General features: G+C 48.5%; 1 protein-coding gene across 5 annotated transcripts in view; it reads left to right on the forward strand.

Moving 5' to 3' along the window:
* CNTFR (ciliary neurotrophic factor receptor) overlaps positions 1-26100 on the forward strand; it is a 367284-nt gene that overhangs the window by 321807 nt on the left and 19377 nt on the right. For all 5 annotated transcript variants that reach the window (XM_060280404.1, XM_035100658.2, XM_035100657.2 and 2 more), the window contains 2 exons: positions 13624-13741; positions 17259-17425. In XM_060280404.1, the coding sequence (XP_060136387.1) occupies positions 13624-13741; positions 17259-17425 (285 nt within the window). The remainder of the gene's footprint in view (positions 1-13623; positions 13742-17258; positions 17426-26100) is intronic.

Here is a 26100-nt window from a genome sequence, read left to right on the forward strand (position 1 = left end):
ACAGTCCACCCCCAATCCTTTCCATCATTAGCTGGAACAACTGGGCAGAGCAGGAGGAGTGCCATGAAAAGAGCATGCCCTTCCTTCATTTCCAGGAGGAGGAGAGCTCATGTTTGCTAGCGAAAGGAAGCAAGTTTCTCTCACCTTAAGCCAAAGTACTCATTGGTTAAATATTCCTGCATTGCAGGGGGTTGGACTAGATGATCCTTGGGGTTCCTTCCAACTCTACAATTCTGGGATTCTACAAAATAAGAAGTGGTGCCTTATATAGGGAGCCTGTGATGCCCTTCTGGAGACAATTGCGTTGGCTGCCCGTTTGGGTTTCCTGGCCTCATTCAGAGTGCTGGCGGTGGCTTCTGAGGTCTAGCACCCTCTTGCTTGTCTCAACATCCCTTCGCTGGGACCAACTGGGGGCCTTCTCGGTAGTGGCACCCACCCTGTGGAATGCCCTCCCACTAGAGGTCAAAGAGAACAACAATTACCAGACCTTTAGAAGGCATCTCAAGGCAGCCCTGTTTAGGTAAGCTTTTAATGTTTGATGGATTTCTGTATTTTAATGTTTTGCTAGAAGCCGCCCAGAGTGGCTGGGGGAACCCAGCCAGATGGGCGGGGTATAAATAGTATATTATTATTATTATTATTATTATTATTATTATTATTATTATTATTATTATTTGGGCTCCTCTTCCTTATCCTTGATGGCTTCCTCCACCTTGCCGCATCCTTCCTCTTCAAGAACTCTTCGGGGACATGGATGGTTTTCGAGTTCCTGCGCTGATTGGTTTTTAACTTGCTCTATTGAATTGTTTCTGTGGTTGGAGGATATTTAATAGTCCTAATAGATGCTTGCGGGGGATTGTTGTGTGTGTTTTGCCACTCTTAGAAATTTTGCAATCTCATTTTCATTTGTTTTAACTTATGGCTGGCTGTTGGGAGCTTTTTAAAGGAAAAGCAGGCTGCGCGGGCTGCTTTAAAAAGAAATAATTGCAAATAAATGCAGCATTGCGGCAATTTCAAAAACACCCTCACCCCCCAAAAATCTATTTCATTGCCAACATACCCATAGATAAGCGAAGCACTTGTCCACACTGCTGTTTACCCCTGGGACAACCTGTGAATCAGAACAAATGGCAATTGGGGTTTTATGTGGATCGCCATTTGTTCCAATTTAGCACTAAAGAGCAGGTTTTCCAGAGGAAAGTGGAGGGCAAAGGCAAAACTGCTTGGATTCATGTCTAGAAGGCATGGGAAGAGCAGAAAACCCCTTGGACCTGTGCTTTCTAGGCACTGAACAAGCAGAAGACTTTCTAGGCACTGAACAAGCAGAAGTGTGGATGAGCCCAAAGTCCCATTTCTTTGAGACCCGGTTTGTAATTTTGCCTGGGTCTGCTCTTGCAAACAACCCTGCTACAAATCAGTACGCTGTAGTTGTGTGGCAAGAAGGTTGAAGTCAAAACAGAAGCTGTGAAGATGAGAGAGACATGGAGGGGGAGAGAGAGAGAGAGGGGGGGGCAGGGAGCAAGAGCAAGCTGCAGAAATCACCTCAATTAGCTCTGGGTCTTAGAGGATGCCGTCTTGGGAATTTCACTCCTGAGTTGTTATTTTAAAGCATCTTTATTTTGCAAGGATCTTTTGCCATCTTCACCGTGTTTTCCCTCCCAACCAATCAGTGCAGTAGGCTGTGTTTATTTCTAGTTCGTATGCTGAAGGATGAGTGTGTTGACTACCTGAATACCAGGTGATGGAAACCGCAGGAGAACACCTTTGTGCTCAAATCCTGGTTGCAGGTTTCCCATGATGGGCATGTGCTTGGACCCTGTTAGAACAAGATGCTGAACTAGATAGGCCATTTGATCCTGAAAGGCTCTTTTACGTTCTTATGATTGTAAAAAGGTAAAGGTAAAAGACCCCTGGATGGTTAAGCCCAGTCAAAGGCGACTATGGGGTTGCGACGCTCATCTCACTTTCAGGCTGAGGGACCTGGCGTTTGCCCGTAGACAGCTTTCTGGATCATGTGGCCAGCAGGACTAAACTGCTTCTGGTGCAATGGGACACCGTGACGGAAACCAGAGTGCACGGAAACGTCGTTTACCTTCCCGCTGCAGTGGTACCTATTTATCTACTCTTGCTGGTATGCTTTCGAACTGCTAGGTTGACAGGAGTAGGGACAGAGCAACAGGAGCTCACCCTGTTGCAGGGATTCGAACCAACGACCTTCTGATCAGCAAGCCCAAGAGACTCAGTCGTTTAGACCACAGCGCCACCCACTTCCCACTTCTGTGTCCAGTTCTGGGCACCACAGTTCAAGAAGGATACTGACAAGCTGGAACGTGTCCAGAGGAGGGCAACCAAAATGGTCAAAGGCCTGGAAACGATGCCTTATGAGGAACGGCTTAGGGAGCTGGGTATGTTTAGCCTGGAGAAGAGAAGGTTAAGAGGTGATATGATAGCCATGTTCAAATATATAAAAGGATGTCATATAGAGGAGGGAGAAAGGTTGTTTTCTGCTGTTCCAGAGAAGCGGACACAGAGCAATGGATTCAAACTACAAGAAAGAAGATTCCACCTAAACATTAGGAAGAACTTCCTGACAGTAAGAGCTGTTTGGCAGTGGAATTTGCTACCAAGAAGTGTGGTGGAGTCTCCTTCTTTGGAGGTGTTTAAGCAGAGGCTTGACAGCCTTCTGTCAGGAATGCTTTGATGGTGTTTCCTGCTTGGCAGGGGGTTGGACTGGATGGCCCTGGTGGTCTCTTCCAACTCTACGATTCTATGATTCTATTACTGTACCACACGCTAACACCAAAAATGGCAAAAACTGTTTATTGCACCTTCACCCTGACTTCCTTGCACAAGGCTTGCACCCAAAGCCTGCTGCTGTTGTTTTGTAAGTGAATTTGCACGTTAATCTCCTTGAAATGCACAAACGTAAAGTTCTCGTATGGTATTGAATCCCTGCCCGCAAAATATTGACAATCTAGAGGTGCCCCTAAAGCTCCTCAGTAAAAGGACAACCATTGAAATATAAAGACAGTGCTGCCTATCTTGGTAAACCAGGAATGCCTGCGGGGAGCAGGGACTTGCCCCCAGGTGGGCACATTTTTAGTCTTCCTGAACAAAGGCTGTGCTTCGGAGTCTCCTCCACACTGGGACCCAAAGCCCAGAGCAAAAGAGGGGGGCACCTCAAGCAGCCCCGCTTCCCATTTGGAGCAGGTCTGCTCTCCCCAGGTCTCAGGGAACAATGGAGGCTGATTGCCAGGTCTCGTTAACAGCACAAAAGGCGATGAAGGCATTTTTGGATCGGCTAATTAAAGAGCCGCTGTGATGAGGCCGCCGCCCTGGTGCTGGGTCCCTGCAGACAGGATCGCAGCGTTCAAACGGGGCTTTTCACAACACATATGCTTCCAGCAGAATCCCAGACAGGTGGCCATCCAACCTCTGCTTGAAAACCTCCAATGAAGACGAGTCCGTTCCCCTGCCAAAGAACTCTTACTGTCCGAAAGTTCTTCCTGATGTTTAGTCAGAATCTCCTTGTCATGTGAACCCATTGGTTCATGTCTAACCCTCTGGAGCAGGGGAAAACAAGCTTGTTTCCTCTTCCATGTGACAGCCCTTCAGATCTTTGAAGGTGGCCACTAGATCTCCTCTCAGTCTCTTCTTTTCCAGCCTAAACATGCCCAGATCCTACAACTGCTCCTCTTAAGGCTTGGCTTCCAGACCTTTGATCCTCTTGGTTGTCCTCCTCTTCACACCTTTGAGCTTGTGAATATCCTTATTAAACCGGGGGGGGGGGGCGCGGAGGACCCCATCCCAATTACCTCCCACCGCTCCATAAATCACCAGTGTTGGTTTGCTGCAAACCCCTTGTGGTTGCCACTGAGATGTGCTCTGGGATGCTATTTTCAAGCTGGTACGCTCCGTGGTTTTATTATCCTCCCGGTTTAAGCTGGCATTATGGGCTTATTTGGGGGGATTTTTTTCCAAAATTAGTTTTGTGCTTCATAAGCCATCTTTTTAAATATTTTTTTTTTAAAAATCCCAGGCGAGGTGCCGCTGAAATAGATTGGGATCCATGCATCCGGATGATTGCAGTAAGGTTGCACCTTGGCTGCCCTTCAGGGCTTGCGAAAGGATTTAAAATTGCCTCCCCGTGAATGGCACTCAATGCCTGTTGCTTTGGCTAAACTGGGGCCGGGTGACTCCATTGATCTGCTGGTAGAACAACTGCCTTGTGTGCAGAAGGTCTCTGTTTCAAGCAGTGGAGGCGTCTCCACCTAGAGAGCCACTGGCAGTCAGTGTAGACAAATCTGTGCCAGATGGACCAAGGGGCCTGAGTCCGTACAAGGCAGATTGCTGCAACGCGTGATTTGTGGGGCTGCCTCTGAAGACAGTTTGGAAGTTCCAGCTGCTGTAGAATTTGGCACCACAAGAGGGGAGACGGCTGTCATGTACTCGAATCCTAATGACCCTCCAATTGTCCCTATGTTCCAGGGACATTCCTGGTTGCACAGAAGCCACTCCAGTTTCTGATTTGATCCCAGAATGTCCCGCTTTTTCTTAGGACGTCCCTATTTTCATCAGAGAAATGTTGGAGGATAGGGAACTATCCAGCCCCCAAGCCATCTGAAGGCAGCCCATTTAGAGTTTTAGAGGCAGCCCATTTAGAGTTTTTTAAACATTTAATGTTTTGTTACGTTTTTATGTATGTTGAAAAGCCACCCAGAGTGGCTGGGGTAACCCAGTCAGATGGGTGGGGTATATATAGTATAATTACTATTATGGAATAGGATGTCCCTGTTTTCATCAGAGAAACGTTGGAGGTCATGATCCTGTTTGTGTTACCCAAAGGCACCTGTTCAGCCCCTGTGAGAACAGGATGCTGGACTAGATGTAAGGGACCCTGAGGGTCATCTAGTCCAACCCCTGCAATGTCATGTTCTTATCTTCCTTTGCTGCTGTGGCTCAAACAGCACCATGGTCCTCAACTCTGGTCCTCCTCTGATAACATGATTCTGGGGGCGCACGGGGGGCAGGTGCCCCTCTCTTGCCTTGCGCCAACGAGCTAAGCTGTGTCTTCTGGGCAGAAGCAGCACCGCGGCAGGGGGGGCCTGTGGGTCTCCTCCTTCACAGCGGTGCTTATTTCCTCCTGTGCAGAGGTTCAGACCTCTTGTGGAGCACTGCCACCCAGTGGTAGCATCTTCAGGAACTCAAAGCCTTACTTGCTTTGGGTTTGTTGTTGTTGTTGTTGTTGTTGTTGTTGTTGTTGTTGTTGTTGTTGTTGTTTTGCTGTTGTTTTGCTGTTGTTTTGCAAAAGCAGAGCAGCCTCTCTTCCTTGTGCAAGCAGATCAGAAAGGACTGAGCTGAGGCGACAATCCTCACCCTCTCTTTAAATTCACAGCTGCCCTTGAGCTGATTCCCCCATCTATCCTGCAAGGGGGGGGGATTGGAGGGGCTGTTGCAGAACACCTGTAGCAGGAGACTCTTGCCTCACTGTTCCTGTTTCTCTCTCTCTCTCTCTCTCTCTCTCTCTCTCTCTCTCTCTCTCTCTCTCTCTCTCTCTCTCTCTCTCTCTCCAGAATTTGCTCCGGGTCTGTTTGAATAATCTCTCTGTCTGACTCATTATCCTGTCTCTGGCCTTCGTCTGGTGTCTGAAGGCTGAAATAGCCATTAGCAGAGATGCTTGCCTCATACTAGAGTAGGGAGTGAAATGATTAAGGCAGGGGGGAAGATGCACATCTCTCTCTCTCTCTCTCTCTCTCTCTCCTCTCTCCCTCCCTCCCTCTCTCTCTCTCTCTCTCTCTCTCTCTCTCTCTCTCTCTTAGATTTTAAGCAATGCACCCCCTCTATTTGGCAGCTCAGATTTTGAGATAAATTGCCGTGCAAATGGGTGAGGGCTTGTAAGGTGCTTCAGTGCTGGTCTCGGGGTCAAACCTATCTCTCAGTGACAAAGGATGCTACCTTGCCAGACCACATGTCTATCTAGCCCCAAATCGCCTGCTCTGATAGCAGCAGCTCTCCAGGAGCTGGTAATAGAAGTCTCGTCCAACCCGCTTTGATGCAGGAAACACAGCTGATCTGATGAGAACTAATGAAGAGAGCAGAGGTTCCCAAGTGAGCGAGGAGGGGGGGAGAGAGGCTTAGCACACAGCTTAGCACCCATTCCAGGTGGGGGAAGGAGCTCCTCTGGGTGATGTCTCCCTCTTCTGCCTCTGCTAGCACCCACAGAGCCCAGTTCTGCAGCTGCTTCACCCTCCTGTTTGATGAGCTGATAGGGTCTTCCTGGAGGCAGGGAGGATGTTGCAGCAATCTGCCTTTGCCCTGGGATGAGAGGGGTGGGTGGCGCTGGGGTCTAAACCACTGAGCCTCTTGCGTTTGCCGATCAGAAGGTTGCCGGTTCAAATCCGCACAACGGGTGAGCTCCCGGTTGCTCTGTCCCAGCTCCTGCCAACCTAGCAGTTCGAAAGCACGCCAGTGCAAGTAGATAAATAGGTTGCATTGCGGCGAGAAAGCAAATGGCATTTCCGTGCACTCTGGTTTCCGTCACAGAGTTCCGTTGCACCAGAAGCAGTTTAGTCCTGCTGGCCACATGACCTGGAAAGCTGTCTGCGGACAAACACCGGCTCCCTTGGCCTGAAAGCAAGATGAGTACCGCAACCCCATAGTTGCTTTTGACTGGACTTAACCGTCCAGGGGTCCTTTACCATTTTTTTTACCTTGCCCTGGGATTCTCCCCCCAGCGCTCCCTTTTCCTTCTTGGACGGAAGCAAGAGCAGGTGGTCTGAACCGTGAGCCACAGAATTGGTTTTCTCCTTCTCTCCTAACACCTTCCAGAGCAGGAGAAAACAAGCTTACTCCATCTTCCATGTGACAGCCCTTGAGATAGTTGAAGATGGGGCTTCTCTCAGTTTCCAGGCTAAACATACCCAGCTCCCTTAACCGATCTTCATCAGGCTTGGTTTCCAGACCCTGGATCATCTTGACTGCCCTCCTCTGCACACCTTCCAGCTTGTCAATGTTCTTCTTAAATTGTTGCATCCAGAAATGGACACAGTATTCCAGCTAGGGTCTGACTATGGCAGAATAGGACTTCCCTTGACCTGGACACCTGACTTCTGTCGACGCAGCCTGGAATAGTGTTGGCCTTTTTTGCTGCTGCATCACACAGTTGACTGAAGTCAACTCATGTCACTGTTGAGTAAGCGCAGGACTTGTAGGGTCACCAATAAAAAAAATCTAAGGCAAAGTCCCTGTCTATTTCATAGCTGTGCAATAGGCAGAAGTGGAGCAGGAACTATGCAGCTTTTCCCAGCATGGTGAAGCAGTGATTGGAAAGTCTTTCCTATTAAAGTAGTTGTAGTAGTAGTAGTAGTAATTGGGGACCCAGGTGGCGCTGTGGGTTAAACCACTGAGCCTAGGGCTTGCTGATCGAAGGTCGGCAGTTCGAATCCCTGTGACGGGGTGAGCTCCTGTTGCTTGGTCCCAGCTCCTGCCAACCTAGCAGTTCAAAAGCACGTCAAAGTGCAAGTAGATAAATAGGAACCGCTACAGCGGGAAGGTAAACGGCGTTTCCATGTGCTGCTCTGGTTTGCCAGAAGCGGCTTTGTCATGCTGCCCACATGACCTGGAAGCTATACGCCGGCTCCCTCGGCCAATAATGCGAGATGAGCGCGCAACCCCAGAGTCGGTCACGACTGGACCTAATGGTCAGGGTCCTTTACCTTTAGTAGTAGTAATTATTATTATTATTATTATTATTATTATTATTATTATTATTATTATTATTATTTCTACCCTGCCCATCTGGGTGGGTATCCCCAGCCACTCTGGGGGCTTTCAACAGAACATTAAAAACAGAATAAGATTTCAAACATTAAAAACTTCCCTAAACAAGACTGCCTTCAGATGTCTTCTGAAAGTCAGATAGTTGTTTATTTCCTTGACATCTGATGGGAGGGCACAGGAGTCCGGAAATCCTGCAAATCTAGGAATCGACTTTCTGAAATCTAGCCCCCAACTCTTTGCACACAACGTCCCCTGAATATGGAAGTTGTGATCTGGGCGTTGTTATTTATCTCGCTGTCAAGAATGCAAAAAGAGATCTCCAGAGCCGGGGGGGGGGGGAAGAATATGCAAGTATTTGACTTTCCCATAACTCTTCATCAGACCTTGATTCAGGGAACAACATCATCCTTCATCTCTCCTAAGCTCTGGGACAAGCATGACAGCTCCTAAAAAGAATAAGTGTGGTGGTGGATGAGGAGAGGGTTGTTGTCTAGAAGCCCATCTGGAGCAGACACTTTCCTCCAGAGCTGGCACCCTCTTAAGAAAGTGCTAATTGCCTTGTTCCTAAGCGAAGGCAGGCTTCACTCAAACCCAGTCACCTGCCAGGAATTGGAAGGCTCTGTCAAAGGATCCCCGGTTCAGATTTCTGTGGAGGCAGCAGTCTCCAAACCCATCGATAGATAGCTGCTGCTTCTGCGAGTTTTATCTTGCACTTAATTCCGCTGCTCCCGTCTGTCTGCTCCTCCCCAAACATAGAGGCACTTAGTCCTTGCATGCAAAATGGATTTTCTGGGAATTTGCAAGTAAATCCATTCATTAGTTTGGGGCTTTAAATTAATTAAAGGACCTGGAGTCTTTTTAAGGAATTTAACATCTGTGTCAGTCTCCGTAATAGAATAAAACAGACTCTGAGGCTTATTTGGAATTTTAAGCTGTCATGGCCAGAGGCTGCCTTCAAAGTCACAAGGTTGCCAGTTATTTTTAACTCTTCTTACCAGAAAGCTCGGGTGATTTTTGCAAATCGAGCTCATCGCTTATCGATGCGCTGCTCTCTGGCAAGGCCTGCCAAGGACCAGACCGCCAGGTCTCCCCAAGCCCGCCTCGGAGGAGAGCGCCCTGGGCATGTCTGGGGAGAAGGGTCTGGGGTTCTGCCAGCAACGCTTCTGAGTCCCAGTTGCTGGAAGCCACAGGATGGGGAGAGGGGGCCCTTGTGTTCAAATCCTACTTTCGGGCTTCCCTTGGGGACACCTGGTTGGCCCCTGTGAGAACAAGATGCTGGACTAAAGGGGCCACTGGTCTGATCCAGCAGGTTCTCCTTATACAGTGGTACCCCGGTTTAAGTACACAATTGGTTCCGGAAGTCTGTACTTAACCTGAAGCGTACTTAACCTGAAGCAAACTTTCCCATTGAAAGTAATGGAAAGTGGATTAATCCGTTCCAGACGGTCCGCGGAGTACTTAAACTGAAGCGTACTTAACCCAAAGCAAACTTTCCCGTTGAAAGTAATGGAAAGTGGATTAATCCGTTCCAGATGGGTCCGCGGAGTACTTAATCTGAAAGTACTCAAACCGAAGCGTACTTAAACCGAGGTATGGCTGTATTCCTAAAACAGGCCCGTCGAACATTTTGAGTCCCTGTTGTAGCTGAGTGTTCCCGAAGCACTTTTAACATCTCTGAAATTAAAAGCTGTAATTCTCGGTTTTAATGGAGCTACACCGAGTGTGAGCAAAAGGCATCTTTACAATCTCTTAAATCAAAATGGCATTTTTTACAAATTCTGAATTCAGTAACTCATACCAAATTCTCTGCTTTCAGTCCAAGGGGGGGTGGGCTTCAGACTCCCAGGGTGCCGGTGGAGAGACCCTGAGCACTAGCCTGTGCTCTGTCTGTGGATAAATGAGATGCTCAATGAGAGGCAGTGTGGCGTAGTGGTTAGAGTGCCAGACTAGGATCTGGGAGATCAGGCTTCAAATACTCGGCCATGGATCTCACTGGTGACCCTGGGCCAGGCACTGCTTCTCAGCCTATCCTACCCCACAGGGTTGTTGTGAAGATTAAATGAGAGGAGGGAGAGAGCCATGTATGCAGCCTTGAGCTCCTTGGAGGAAAAGGCGGGGTGTAAATGCAACAAATAAAAAGGTGCCAATTCAGACTGCAGGGTGCGCTCTTTGAATATTATAGAATCATAGGGTTGTAGGGGACACCAAGGGTCCTCTAGTCCAACCCCCTGCAATGCAGGAATCTCAACTAAAGCATCATTGACTGATGAAAACAAACAAACAAGCAACCTCCTTGCCAGAAGACAGATGGTATAACAGGGAGCAGACTGTGCCATTTTAATTTTATTTTTACTTTCAGAGATGGACATTTTAATATTTTTATTATATATTTTGTGGTTTTTTATTTTGATGTAGTTTTGTGAACCGCCCTGAGACCTCCGTGTATAGGGCAATATATAAATTCAATTGATGATGATGATGATGATGATGTTTGAAAACAGCACACCACACCTGTAGCCTGAAGTGGTGGGTTCCATTCCGATACCTTGGGATCCATTCAAGACACCTCTTCAACCTGTTCTCGGACGAAGCCTCTTCAGGCAGGGACCAAGCAACCAAATTGAGCGAATGGGTCTTGCAAAATTTTGCCCTTTTTAGTTCAAAAAACATTAGAAGATGGTGAGGCAGTTCCAGACCAAAAAAAAATTTCCAGGTTTAAGCACTGTGAAATCCTCTCTCCTATGATGATTAACCTGTTGCAGGAAGATAAAAGGAAAGGACGATAAGTTCCTGATATTAGCCGGCAAATTGCATAGATGGGGGTCGTAGGCTTGACGAACGCTTTATGGAATAGTTAATGGCTTGGAAATGGAACAAGCTCCCCGCCTGAGATTCCTCTCCGTGTCATTATGGATGAATAAGACAGAAAGGCCCTCTACAAATTAAAAGTAATTTGTTATTATCCAATTTTCTAACTGTTTGAGATACATTCAGTGATAATCTTAATCTTTGAATTTTTCCGGCAAGAATCCGTTTATATATAAGCCTGAATTTAATACATAGCAGAAATTATATTTTGCAATATAGGAAATAGGTGATATTGGTGATCTATGGGTCTAATTTAAGATGAATGCAGTTCTGATATATAGTGATATTAAATCTATATTAATGCTTTCAATCCTCCCTGGTCTGAGTAGTATCAAATTAGATGGTGCCTTACAAAATTGTGAAAAGAATAATTACATAAAAGGCTTCTAAGAGGATGAACCGAACTTGGCGACAATGAGAAATTTCCGGTCGGTGGTAGCCGAGGGGCGGGGGGCTCCTTTGGGAGTGCCTCAGTGGAGGAAAGAGATAATTTGCCCCTCCACAAATGATCTCATCCCAGCAATCGCCACTGCCCACAGCTGCTGCATTTTGCATTTCTAAAACAAACTTTGGAACTCCCTGTCTATTGACACCAGGGAGGCAAACATTTAGAAGTTAAACGTGCGTCATTTCTTTTCAGCTGTTGCTGCTGTTAATCATCTTTTGACTACATTTGTAAACACCTGCTTTTAACTCGTCTCTTATCCATAATTTTAAGGTTTCCCTTTTATATTTTTTGTAAACTGCTTGGAGGTTTTCTTCCAAGCGAGCGGAATATAAATTTTGTTAAGCAGAGGGAAGCAGTAAGAAGAAACAGCTGCCCTTGCATGTGGCCTGCCCCTTGCCCTATTCCTGCTGGAAAGAGATTACGAATGAGCCAGGGGGACTTGCAAGGAAACACTCCTAACAGGAATCATGCCAGCCACTCACACAGAGAAAGCGCCCTGCTCTTCTTTTTGCAAACCTGCCCTACAATCCTGATCCTTTTCTAATTTTTTTCCACCTTGCATGCAGAATTCCACGACTACTGAGCATGCTCAGTTACCATAAGGCTATATCTTTTTGCAGAGTGGTGCTTCATCATTATAATCATCATCATCATCATCATACCACAAGCAGGATCCGAGCACAAGAGCCCTCCCTCCCTCCCATGGTTTCAAGCAACTGGTTGTCAGAAGCATTGCTGCCTCCAGCTGTGGAGGCGGAGCAGAGCCATCCTGGCTAGTAGACTTTGATAGCCCTCTCCTCCTCCATGAATTTGCCCAGTCCTCTTTTAAAGCCGTCCAGGTTGGTGGCCATCGCTGCTTCCAGTGGCAGTGAGTTCCACAGTTTTAACTATGCACTGCATGAAGAAGGACCTCCCTTTAGAGCAGAGCTGTTGCGAGCTAAACAAGGGATATCATAGCCACATGCTTTTAAAAAAATCTATACATATAAATAATAAAAAGTTGGAATGTGTGTCTGAAGGAGGAGAGAGGCTGGCTGAAGGGAGCTGAGTTTAGAGGTGCCCTTTTTACCTCTTGTGATCTGGGACAGGCAGCGCTTGGTCTCTGATGGGCTGCTAGATACCCGTGGTCCTGAGTGGAGGGGCCTGAGATGCTTCTTTTCACCGAGATGAAAGCTGTACTTGTGTAGGATTCTGTCCTGCGACAAGCCCTGCAGGGGGCTAATGTGGAGGCTTGATATATGCTTGTAATTACTGGAGGTGCTTTAGCACCCCATGTTCTACAGGACGGCAATAGATGAGTCCCTCATGACCTTAAATTCAGCAAATCTGTGCCGTTACGGAGAGGGGGGACAGAGAGAACCATTCCCCTCCCTTTCCTAATGCTGGATCTCACGGGTTAGCCAGTGAAATGGAGGGGCTGTCGATTCAGGGTGGACAAACTTCTTCCCGGGACCCATCTCTGACTTATGGAGTCGGCTGCCACAAAACGGTTGCAAAGGTTGCAGAGACAAAGGTGCAGGCAATCTTGAAGCAATCGCTTTGCAAGACGTGAGTTGGCGCCTGCCTTTCAGGTTCTCGGTCAATGAGTGAAGTCTGAGTGTCATCAATGAGTGTAAAAACAAATGGCAAATGAGCCCTGGGTGGTTAAGTCCAGTCAAAGGCAACTCTGGGGTTGTGGCGCTCATCTCGCTTTCAGGCCAAGGGAGCCGGCATTTGCCCAAAGACAGCTTTCCGGGTCATGTGGCCAGCAGGACGAAATAGAAGTTTGCACGACCCACTAGGAAGGTAATAGCACAGTCAAATTCGGAACAGTACCAATGGATTGCACATTTATTCTAAATCCAATTAAAACCAGTTGGTTTAATTAATTCAAGAAAATTGGTGGACTTGACCTGGTGGTGATACCTGCTTTTTGAAGTCTGGTAATCATTTGCACTTCCAGAGCCCCTGCCCCCCCCCCGCCCCTCCTAGGGCTTCATTTTATGCCCCACTTTCCAGACACAGGTCTGTGCTTATAAAGCTCAATGTCTGATTGTTTGTTTGTGTGTTTCCCAGACAAACCCTTGTTTTACTGTTGAATCAGAGCAAATGGCGATCCGCCGTTTCGGATGCAGAACTTCTGCAACGCCAGGCTTGGTTGTGCCAGCCTGAGAGCAACCATTCACAGACCTAAAAACAAAAGGACAGGTTCACAGCTAAATGGCACCTGAAGGGCTGAGGGTTGTCCCTGGGGCAAACCAGGGCTCTTGGGCATTGAAGAACTGCAGGCAGGAAGTTTCTACAAAAGCGGGGAAAGATTAAGCTTTTTCTGGTATGGAAATACAATCATCGGGGAGTTTCGCCTGTTGACATTCTGTCTGTTAGACATGTTCTTTTCATGTGCATTTACAATGCATTGGGTCCAAAGTGCTTTCCAGGGTTCAATCTGGATTCCTTGCCCCTCCTTCGTTCTGCATCCAGAACAGCGTTCCAACTCGGATTGCAGCAAAGAGAACCCGGATTGACCCCTCCTTTCTCTTTCCTAACAGCGCCGCCCAAGGAGCCCGCATTGATGTGCCGGTCGAACAATTACCCCAGCGGCTTCTACTGCAGTTGGCACCTGCCCATCCCAACGTATATTCCAGACACCTTCAACATCACCGTAATGTGAGTAGGGAGGGAAGGGGGGCCTCGGGGGGGGGGAAGGCATTCCTTTGTGGGGTGTGGGGGGGAGCCTTCCCAGAAGGAAAACACAGGACTAGGGTGCATGCTACCTTGAATGGCCTGGCTGCTTTCACAAACATCACCTTGAAGGCAGCCACCTGAGATCATTCCACAGGCATTTGCGCCCCTTTCCCAGCTGCTTTGACTGGAATTTTATCTAGCTTTTGAACCTCTAAACAGAGTGTTTAGGACAGAGATAAAGGTAAAGGGACCCCTGACCATTAGGTCAAGTCGTGACCGACTCTGGTTGCACGTTCATAGGTCAGGGATGATGGGAAGTGTAGTCCCAAAACAGCTGGAGGGCCGAGTTGGGGGATGCCTGTGTTACACCCACACCCCCTGTAGTTTCTTTAATTCAACTTGATGATCCAGTGATAATATAATAATAATAATAATTTATTATTTATACCCCGTCCATCTTGCTGGGTTTCCCTGCCACTTTGGGCGGCTTCCAACAGAACACCAAAATAGAACAATCTATTAAACATTAAGGTAAAAGGGACCCCTGACCGTTAGGTCCAGTCGTGACCGACTCTGGGGTTGCGTGCTCATCTCGCATTATTGGCTGAGGGAGCCGGCGTATAGCTTCCTGGTCATGTGGCCAGCATGACTAAGCCGCTTCTGGCAAACCAGAGCAGCGCACAGAAACACCGTTTACCTTCCCGCTTGGCGCAATACCTATTTATCTACTTGCACTTTGATGTGCTTTCCAACTGCTAGGTTGGCAGGAACAGGGACTGAACAACGGGAGCTCACCCCGTTGCAGGGATTCGAACCGCCGACCTTCTGATCGGCAAACCCTAGGCTCAGTGGTTTAGCCCACAGCGCCACCTGGATGGAATTGTGGAATTGTAGAGTTGGAAGGGACAGCCCCCTGCAATGCCCAGCGTGAAGCTCAAACCCACAACCCTGAGATTAAGAGCCTCATGCTCTTATCGACTGAGCTATCCCAGCAGTTAATCCGAGGGGGAACCTGTGGTGTTCCAGACATTCAATACATCAGAAGAGCCTGGTGGATGAGGCCAATGGCCCATCTGGTCTGGCCTCCTCTTCTCGCAGTGGCCAACCAGATGCTCGTGAGAAGCCTGCAAACAGGATCCGAGCACAAGAGCCCTCTCCCTTCCTGCAGTTTCCGGCAACTGGGATTGGGAAGCCTCGCTGCCTCCAACGGTGGGGGCAGAGTATGGCCGTCTTGGTTAGTGGCTGTGGACAGCCCTTCCCTCCGGGAATCTGCCAATTGCGTGTTGGATATTGCTAAGACTCCAGCCCCCCTCAGCCCCAACCAGCATAGCATGGGGGACTGGGAGGGCCATGGCCCCAGTAGGGGCGTAGCGAAGGGGGGATGCAGGCCACCCCGGGTGTCCAGGGGACACCGGGGAGCCACTTCCAGGAGGTGTTGCCGATGCCCAGCTAGATAGAGCAGTGATCCCACACACCGTAAACAGCTTCCCGCAGAGCACAAACACAAGCCCTCAATTATATAAAAATGATAAGGAGAAAGCACAATTGGAAAAGATTCAGGCAAACACCTGGGTATACAGCACCCATTAAAACAATCCATAAGCGTACCACGGTCCCAAAGTATGGGAGAAATATACAGCAACGTATATATAAATAACCGATCAATATTAGATGAGAGTCCAGGTAGTGTCTTGCTTCTAAACCACTTTATCAAAACATGTTTGCTGCAAAATGCCTTTGTAACCGCATATATTACTTCACCAGTCCTATGCTCTCGGAGGCCTAAATCTTCCTTAATCGTGCTGTGGGGACCAATTCTCAAAGATAGTATGGGGAAGAGATAGCAATGTGCTCTGTCGCTGAGCTGCAGGCCACCCCTGAGTGAGACAGGACTCCTGATCCTTTGCGAATTTTGTAGAAGAGGAGAAATTGGGTGGGCACAGCTCATTGTTGCCTTTGGGGGAGGGGGGAATCAAAGTCTTCCGGCTTGCCATAATAACCTCTCCTGCAGTGTGCTGGAGCGTTTGGTCAGTGAGTTGAGGAAGGATCCTGTCCTTTGATGGTCAAGCAGGGCTGTGGCTGGTAGATTGACTTGCTCTGAATTAATGCAGCACACATCACCCCTCGCAACAGTGAATGCCGCAAGTTACCGTCATGTGAAGAAATACTCCCTTTCTACAGTTTTAGAGGCGCGCTATCCCCAAATAATTTAGCTAGCTTCATCAAAATTATTTGCTTCCTTCCAGATCCTCCTGTTCTTTGGCCTGAACTGGAACTTCCAGACACGGCTTGGAATTTCACTTTAGGTGAAATCTGGTGGGAAGTGCTGATGCGGAGATTTCCTCTCACATGTCAGGATCTTGACTGTGTCCACCGTTATTTGTACTGAACAACAGTCACCGCCTTGCTCTCCTTGTGAAGGGCTTTAAAAAAAAAGAAGGTCTGATTATGAGGAGGGTGAAAACATAAATTCTATTTCCAGGACAGCAGCCCGAAGCCTGTTTCCTTGATAAACAAGGACTCTGGTGCCTGTTCTTGTGAGAGTTGACAGGGTCAACATGATGTACACATTCAAGGTTGGAGAAAACATGATGCTTTCATCTGAACTTTCCCCTTCTCTTCCAAACCTCCATCTTTGCACCCCGCAATCCAAAATATCATTCCTGATATTTTGCTGCAACCCGAAGTTTGAGCCAGGCTTTCCTCCAACTCTTGAACCATCAGGTTGGAAATAATGGAGGATGTCTCTGAGCATGTGCAGAATTTTACTCCTTCCTTTGAATAGCTACTACAGGGAGGGTGTGAAATCTCAGACTTGAAATTCAGCCCTGAATATGGGCCCTCATATGAAACCCCAAGCCGGCCACTTTCTACGAATATACGAAGCTGGCATTTTTATCTGTTCATCTCAGTCTTGTCACCTTCATTGGAGGTTTTTAGGCAAAGGTTGGATAGTCAACTGTCCGGGATTCCTACATTGCAGGGGGTGGACTAGAGGACCCTTTGGAACCCCTTCCAACTCTACCATTCCATGATGCTGTGATTGGCAGCTGCTCTCCAAGGCCTCAGTTCTCTAGTTGGCCAACATCTCTTGCCCTCTGTGCTGCAACTTTTCTGCATTTCAAGCAAACAGAGGCATTTCTCAAAGCTTCTGCCTGAGACTCCTAAGGAATTACTACAAGTGGGAGGTAGATGAAACAAGCTGTGTTTCGTTCCCCTTGAAATGGAACAGGGTGTCAGTTAAGTTAAGTCATGGCTAACCTTTCACCATGATTTAAATGGGATATAATCTGGTTTCAGAAGTAACAAAGGAGGGTGTATTTCCTACCTGGTGGAGGGTAAAATGGTATTTCCTTATATCAATGTGGTTTTGAACTGTGGTTATTTGGGGAAAGTAGCGGTAAGGAGCAGATCGCCCACGCCAGAGCCCTAGGGCTCCTCCCAGACTTTCCTCCCTGCGTCATCTCAAGCCTCCTTCTCTGCTCTTCTCTTTCTCCAGACACGACTCCAAGGAGATTGTGTGCGATATGGACGTGTCCCTCAAGAACCGGTGCTACATCCGGTACCTTCGCCTTTTCTCCCCCAAGAAGTACAAGGTGACTTTGACGGTCACAAACGCTCTGGGCAGCAGTTCCACCTCCATCTCTTTCGACGAGTTTGCGATAGGTAAATAGGGCGGCCGGTCCCGGCAACCACCGTGGGAAAGGCGTCACACTTTTGCGTTTGCAAAATGCTTTGCAATCTGTTATTGTTAATATTTACTTACTTGTTTGTTTGTTTGTTTGTTTGTTTGCTGCCCATCTGACCAGGTTGTCTCACCCACTCTGGGCGAATTCCAACAAATTAATAATTTCATTTTATCTGTTTATACTTCAAAATATATATTGCACACACCTACTACACACAGATATATGTGCTTGATACAGTATTGATCGGAATACGGGCCAAAAATATGTTGTACATTGGACCAAATATATACATACCGTATTATGAGGTACAGTTTAAATCACTTGGTGAATGGAAAGCGAGGGAATAGTGTGTGTGTGTGTGTGTGTGTGTGTGTGTGTGTGTGTGTGTGTCCTTACATGCAAAGATCACAAGGTGGTTTACAAGTCTGAACTGGATTTAAAAAATCATAGAATTCTAGAGTTGGAAGGGACCCCCAGTGGCTATCTAGTCCAACCCCCTGGAATGCAGGAATCCCAGATAAAGAATCCCTGACAGATGGCCATCCGACCTGTGCTTGTAAACCTCCAAGGAAGATTCCTTCTTGCAACAGCCACTCTTGGAGGTGGGTTGCTAGTATCCCTCCCTCTGCCCATTTTACAGAAAGCACCTTTCCCAAGGCAACGCTTCAGGGCAGAAACTTGGCTTGAACCTTCCCCTATAACCAAGTGTCATAGTTCTAGATTGTTTCCAGCGGCAATAACATACTTCCTGTGAGAAATGCAGCTTCCGTTCTCACCCAGCAGGTGTCCCCTGACAGCCTGGCTGCTTTCTACTTCTCTGATGGCAGTGAAGTGTAGTGGTTAGAGCGCTGGACTAAAACTCTGCCATGAAGCCCCCTGGGTGTGACCTTGGGAGCCAGTCCCTGCCCTTGAGCCTAGCCTACCCCACAGGTTTGTTGTGGGGATAAAATGGGGAGAGGGTGCAAACCTGTGTCCCAGTTCCCTGGAGGAAAAATGGGATATAAACTGAATAAATAGATGGTGGCATCCTGTCTCGGTGTCTTCCTAGCCTTTCATTTGCTAGACCACGAGGGATGGGATGGGGAGGATCCTCCAGACTTAAAGGTCCCCAGGAGATGAGCCAGCCTCCTCTGGCTTGGAGGAGGCTCCCTGCTTGGAATATCTGGCAGAACATTTCCTTCCCCGCCAGTAAGATGGAGGAAGAGCACTCAATCGCCTGGAAAATGAGAGACGGGTTCCTTTGATCTCCGCTGCAGCTGCACACCAACAGGGACGATCTGCCAGCTGCATGGAGTCGTGGCACATTTCCATTTTAAATGGCGGCAGAAATATGCGCTGTTTGTCCGACGTGTTCGGCCTTCCGCTCCGCTCTCCGTCCCGCCAGAATCGCTTGCTTAATGATGCCTTCTGAGCAGACAGAGGCAGAGAGACCCACGGTGGGCTCTTTGCCAGGATGGCAGAAAGGGACCCGGTGAGCTCAGGATTGCTGTTTGCTCTGAGGAAACGGAGGGCAGGCGAAGAAGGAAGGCTTTTCTCTAAGCAGCTGGGCAAACGATCAGAACGGAACGAGGGTCCCGGATTCGGAAGGAGAGAATTAAGAAAAGCGCCAGAGTGGCAAACCTCAGAATCCTGCTTGCCACCGCATTTTGAGTTACAATAAGCATCACAGTGTAGTGAAATGTGCAAAAACAGTGCAGGCTCTCATCAACCAGGATCGTCGTTCCCCCAAGAGCATCAGGGAATGCAGGGATAATCAAGGACAGCTGCTGCATCACATGCAGTTTGAAAGGTATTTGGTGCGAGTTGCGCAAGAAAAGATTCAGAAGCTATGCAATGGCAAGTTTTTCCAAGAGGATGTTTTGATTTGATTTATTATATTTCTAAGCTGCTTTTCATTCAAGTGAATCCCAAAGCGGCTTGCAAGCAATAAATGACAATAACATGGTAGAGCGTCATGAAGCATCGCAAACGCTGCAAGAGTCCTATCGAATAATCAACAAAACATCAGTGAAACAGTTGCAATCTATAAAACACTGTTAACAAAGCAACAGCTAAATTAAGCCGCACGTCACAATTAAAGCAAAATTCATGCTATACGATTAACAAAGCAGTGCAGCATTTATAACCTATAAAACAATATTAACCACATTAACAGAATAGCAGCTGAAAAATTAACTTATGCAGCGTTAAGTTCATGCACACCCACACCCCATGACTCAAAATCCTCCACTCTATTCAGTGCATTAAAAACTCCCTTCTGAAGGCTCCTTGGGCTGGAGGTGGGGCAGCACAGGTGAGACCAGCCAGCCCCCCACCCCCTGATGGCAAATGGAGTCTCTCTCCCCCCTCACCGTTCAGGTCCCTTATAGAGCGACACTCCAGGCCAGCACTCTGCGAGCTGGTGGATTTCCACAGCACGGCATCACCACTCTCTGGCCTACCTGAGCTTCCCGTCACACAGGGGGTTGGTCTAGATGTCCCTTGGGACCCCTTCCGACTCTATAATTCTGTAGACACTGGGAGCGTGATAGGGAAAGGGAGTGAGAGCCCGCCCACCTTCCCAAGAGCTCAGAGAACCATGCAGGGTTCCCCACCACCACCGCACCCATCAACGTGTTTTTATCTTCACAACAACCCTGCGAAGTGGGCCAGGTCAAGAGCGAGGGACCCTCCCAGAGTCTCCCAAGGGGTTTTGTGGCTTAGTGGGGCTTTGAACCTGCCCAGAGACCTCCACAGGAGGAAAGTGAGCTCGGCTTTATTCCTGATTTTTCTTCCCTTCTGAGCCTGCTTGGCAAAGCCCGCCCAGGACAGCCATAAAAATAACGTACTTTTCCGTGTATAACACGCCCCCCCATGTATACGATGCCCCCTAGTTTTGAGGACTAAAAATTTACAAAAGGGGGGGAGATTGCCCATAGTTGTTGAGATTTTTTTGGGGGGGGGGGGTTGCCAGAAAAAACTCACTTACGCACATCGCAAAAACCTCCTAACGTCTGTCCCCTTGCCAGCAGAAGCAGCCTATTGCCCACCCAATTGCCACAGCAACACCCAGTCAATGCCACCCCTTGGCACAGACACCAATAACACACTACAAATCATCTCTGGCTTGCAGTGCCAACCAATACCACATCCCCCCTAGGCACTACCCATGTGTAAGATGACCGCCAAATTTAAACATTATTTTTCTGTTTTAAAAAACCTGCCGGTAGTCTTATACACGGAAATACAGGGGGATACTGTAGAAACGGATAGATTGAGCCCTGAACTCGCTCACTGAAGTGCTCCTAAACTTGGGTCAGCGTGCCAGGATTCACCGGGACAACTTTGTTGGGTTCCACATGCTCTGAGTGAGAAGCAGCTCAGGGGATTTTGTCTTAGTGTTGCAAATGCGGCCGAGGGAGGTCTTGGCTGCTGCTCTGCAGAGCACACGGAGCGTACCTGGGCCTGGGCGAAAGCCAAGCCACGTCGATGGATCCTGAGTTGCTTTTCAGGAGCTCTAATGGCTCGCAACGCCTTGACAGATGGTGTTTGCGTTCTGGTTGCAAAGGAGAGAAGGCGGGGGGGTGGGACAACGAGCGCATTGAGAGAACACACACTTCGCCCCCCCCCCATGCTTTTTTAATGGGGGCCTTGGGCGAATTGTGGGAAGAGAACGCACAGCATTAGAATGCAGCATCCTGGCCCGGCTAATTATTCCGCATATCAAAAGGCGTTTAGGGCGGACGCCACCTCTGACACCCCATGTGATGCGCAGGTGACGGGTCCCTAATGCGCCAAGAGAGACATCTGGGGATAGTTTGAGGTTTTATTGCCCTCCAGCCAGCGGGACGGATCCTCTCCTAGGCACCGACTCATGAAAGAAGGAGCAGGGCAGTCAGGACAGGGGTGGCATCCAGCCCCCTGAACTTGCTACATTTGTTGATTTATTTATCACTTATAGTGATACTTGTATACCGATGTGTCATAAAGAATATATCAAAGCGGTTGACAGCAAAAATAAAAATAAAAAATGGAACAAGCCATACAATTAAAACCACATCAAAGTTAAAAACACACATAAATTGCCCGTTGCAGAAAGATGTATTCTCAATTGCCTGCTGACTCTCCAGTGGCAGAGAGTTCCACAAGACTGGGACGACGGTGCTAAAGGCTGGATTTCTTGTTGTCTGATGAGCCTGACCAACTTGAGGAGCGACCAGCAGTTCTTCTTCAGCAGATGATCTAAGCGATCGAACTGGGATGGAAGTGTTTGGGCAACCGCTGGCATGCCCTGGACCTAAGTCTTCTAGAGCTTTGTAAATCACTGCCAGAACCTTGAACGTGGCTCAGTGCTAAGTGTGCAGCCAGTATTTCTGCCTGACAGTGATGCTGGAGGAGCTGGAGGAAGGCCTACCCTAGGGCTGCTGCTTCAAAGAGAGCTGTCCGTGCAAGGCGGTCGTCTGATGAGGGTTTCAGCGCTGCTCCCCAGTCACCTTGAATCTGTGGGATAAAGAATCTATAAATATGCATGCAAAGAGCCATTTGCTCTAGGAAGAAAGGGGAGACTCTGCTTCTGAGCTTCCTTTAGTCCTTTTAGAAGTGTGGTTTTCCTGACAGCGCTTCTTTTCCACACTGCCCCATAGATGCATGTATTCGTTCGCCTCAAATAGTTAAGGTTAACTTTTGGCTTAGAAAAGAAGTGAGCGACAAGAGAAGTTTATCAAATGATGCCTAGTGTGGAGGAAATGAAGAGAGAAAGAATATTTCTCTGTGTCTCATAAAACTAGAAGTCATGGACATCCCATGAAGCTGGAAGTTGGGACAGATAAAAGCTGTTGCACAGTGCATAGTTAAACTATGGAACTCACTGCCACAGGAGGCAGGGATGGCCACTAACTTGACTGGCTTTCAAAGATTAGACAAAATCATTGATGGCTCCTAGATAAAACGGCTCTGCTCTGCCTCCATGGATGGAGACAGTGAGGCTTCCGAATCCCAGTTGCTGGAAGGGTGCTCTTGTGTTCGAATCCCACTTGTACGTTTCCTGGTTGGCCATGCTGAGAGCAGGATCCTGGCCTAGATGGGTCATCCAGCAGTCTCTGGCTCAGTTGGTAGAGCATGAGACTCTTAATCTCGGGGCCATGGGTCCAAGCCCCACATTGGGGAATAATATTCCTGCATTGCAGGGGATTAGATGACCCTCGTGGTCCCTTCCAAATATGACCTGTGTCCTCCTGTGCCTTGCCCTTCCAGTCTCGGACACCCACCTGCCAAAATCTCTCCCCACACCTGGTCCCTCCCTCCCTCTCCTCCCCTCCCTCCACTCTCACCGTACCATAGTCACATTAATGTGGATTTGCAAAACCAGAACCGGACTGATACCAAGGGAAACATTGGCCGCCTCGCGAACGACACTTGCGGAGGAGCAAAACACCTGGAAAAAGCTGGCGCATTTGAGCTTCTCCCCCATCCCAGGGTCCCCTGCTGAGCTGGCACAGCCTTCCTTATCCTGGGGTTCCGTATGTGCAGCCTCGGACGTGGAGCTGCATTGCGGAGTCATTTGGGTCTGTTCAGCTCAGCCAGTGCTGGATTTATGACCTTCCTGACATGCCGGGACCCCGGAGTCCTTTCAGTGGAAGTCAATGTCTTCTGTTCCCCACCCCAATACCTGGACTTGGAGTTTCAGCGCATCCACTCCCCTTCCCCCTTTTCTGGATGGAGAGGAATGACTCCTGGCACACAAACCAAGCCTGCTCTCAAGTTCCAGGAGGGCCACTGGATCTCGGAAGTGCGCTTTGAACCACTCACTTCCGGAGTCCAGTTCTGGGCACCCCAGTTTAAGAAGGATATTGACAAGCTGGAAGGTGTGCAGAAGAGGGCAACCAAGATGGCCAAGGCTCCGGAAACCAAGCCTTGCAAGGAATGGCTGAGGGAGTTGGGAGTTGGGCATGTTTAGCTTGGAGAAGAGGAATTGTAGAGCTGGAAGGGACTCTTGGGGTCTTCTAATCCAACCCCCTACATTGCAGGAAACTCAATGAGACTGAGAGGTGATATGAAAGCCCCCTTTCAATGTTGGAAGATGGAGCAAGCTTGTTTTCTGCTGCTCCAGAGTGGAGGACTCAAACCAATGCGTTCAAATGACAAGAAAGGAGATTGTGACTCAGGAAGAATTTTCTACATGCAAATTTTATGCAGATTTACCTTCCTTTTTTGTCTTCTTTTGTGTTGCAAATCCTCGTTGGGGAGAATGCATATCTTTCTGCCCAAGGTTGAAACTGCTCCCATACCTTCTGAACTGCACTTTTCTGTGGCGATCGATGGGGCAAAAACCTTGCAGAAGAGGCAGGTCTGTATTGCAATCATACCCCAGTTTAACTTTCATGGCTTCATGCCAGTGAACTGTAGAGATTTTCCTTCTGCCAGAGGAAAGGGGAGAGGCTACAATCCTTCTCCTTCGTACAGAACCCTGGTTCCCAGGACTTCAAGAGGGAAGCCACAGCCACGGCTCCAGCTTGAAGCCAAATTGCATTGGTAACAGCTGCCCTAAATCTTCAAGCCTCAGCTTGCATGAGAGAGCAAAGCGGTCCGCTGAATTGCAACCGGGATAGGTTTTGCAAATGAAGCAAGCTGTATAATTATTTGCAAAGTTCGAGAGCAATAACATACAATTACAAATTATTTGTAAAATTCAAGAGCGGTAACGTACAATTACAATCATAAATAAGATAAGCGTTGCAACAATTAAGCAGCCATAAAAAGCAAGCAGACCGTGTTCTGCCTCTTCGAGCTCTGTCATTCTGCCTCCATTAGCTCCTCGTAGGCCAGGGCAGTGCTGAGCCTAGAGGACCACGGACAAATCTGTTCAGTTGCCTGCCTCCTTTCTCCCCACGGCCTCCCAAGTTTTCTGCCCTGGGTTTTCCCAGTGCCATGTCTCCTCTGATGTAACAGATGTTTTGTACAACAGCTCCCATCAGCCACTGGCCCTGCTTTTGTGGCACCATAATTTGGCAACGTGCCGAATTAAGAACATCACGAGTCCAGCATCCTGTTCTCACAGGGGCCAACCAGATGAACCCCCCCCCCCCGGAAGCCCGGAAGCAGCACCCTCCCCTCCTGCTGTTTCCATAAGGGCATAAGAACATCCTGTTGGATCAGGCCAGTTGCCCCCAGGAGGTGTACAAAGGATGCAAAATGTATAATTATTGAAACTTAGAGTTGGAAGACACCCAAGGGCCATCTAGTCAACCCCCTGCAATGCAGGGATCTCTGCTAAAGCCTCCATGACAGATGGCCACGTTGAAGAGGAAAATCTGTTAAAGCTACAAAACCAGACTTCGTTTAAAATGCCAGCTGGAACAGCAACAACAACCAGGGCCATCTTTAGCATATGTGCCCCCGGGTGCAGAGATCCACCAAGCGCCCCCAAATTTAGTTTAGCCACCCCCAAATTTTTAGGGGGGGCGAACTCAAAGTTGTTGGGAGGGGGAAAGCCAAAGTTGTTTTTGCGGGGAGGAAAATCTCTCACCTGTAACAACGACACAGCGGCGGAAATAGCAGCTTTTGTTTGCTGACTTGTTGGGAATCTTTGACACTACAGAGTAACAGAGTGACGGGGGCAGGGACTTTTGCTTCATTGCTTTTCACTGCCGCCAATCAAGAGGGACTGGTATACAGTAGGTATACATTTGGCGACCCCAAAAATTTGGCACCTGGGTACACAGCACCCCTTTCACCCCCAGGTAAAGACGGCCCTGACAACAACAAAAAGGATTCAGTAGGCACCAGAGGCTCAACAGGGAGGGGGGCTGTCTGACCTCAAGCGGAAGGGAGTGCCACAAAATTGGGTGCACGGTACACAATACAGCCAGGTGGGGCCTGGTGGATCTGAGCCATAAATGCGAGTCCTGGGGGACTGCTAACAGTGACTCCCCCAAAGACCTCAGGGATATAAGAGACCCCAGGGTCCCTCTTTCTCTGTTTGCCTAAGTCAACTCCCTTTCTCCATGCCTCTCATGCCCAAGTGATAGTTGCAAAAGGGAAATTGGAGGTGGGTTCTTCTCTGTTGCATATGAGTGGGGCCTGGGTTCAAGACTGCCCAGAGGTCCCCAAAGTGGAACCTCTTGCAGAAAGAGCCTTCCTCTACCCCCTGACCCTATGATCCCTCTCTTTCCAAAGCTGAGAACCATCTGGTGGTTGCATAACTGATGGCTTCTAGTCTGTTTCTTTTTACACCTTCTCAACCCATAACCTCCACCAAGTCTTTCTACCTCTGCCCGGCCCCTCCAAGCACACACACACCCAGCTCATTAAATTTGTGGCCCCCAGAGCTGAGCAGAATAGAGCCCGAGCCCTCCGTGGCAGCAGAAAACGATAGCAGTGAGTCACCAAAGTTGCAGAAAGGTTATCAGCTCAACCAGCCAGGAGGGCGGAGGGGGGAGTCCTCTTCCCGGCACCGTCCTCCGCTGGGGTGCCTTGGCAACCCCATTGATTCTGTGCTGACTTTGCCCATTGAATCGGGGCTTCAAAGCACTTGGCGGTTCTCTTGTTTTGGGCATTGTGCTCTCGGACGAGAGATGGCTCACTCACGTGTGTGCTGGTTCTGCATGAATCGCTTGGTGACACTTTCCCACAGTGGCGGCTGGGAAAGTCGAGAGGCGGCAGCAGAGCCACCAA

Source organism: Zootoca vivipara, chromosome 11 (genome assembly GCF_963506605.1).
Source record: "Zootoca vivipara chromosome 11, rZooViv1.1, whole genome shotgun sequence".
Taxonomy (NCBI): domain Eukaryota; kingdom Metazoa; phylum Chordata; class Lepidosauria; order Squamata; family Lacertidae; genus Zootoca; species Zootoca vivipara.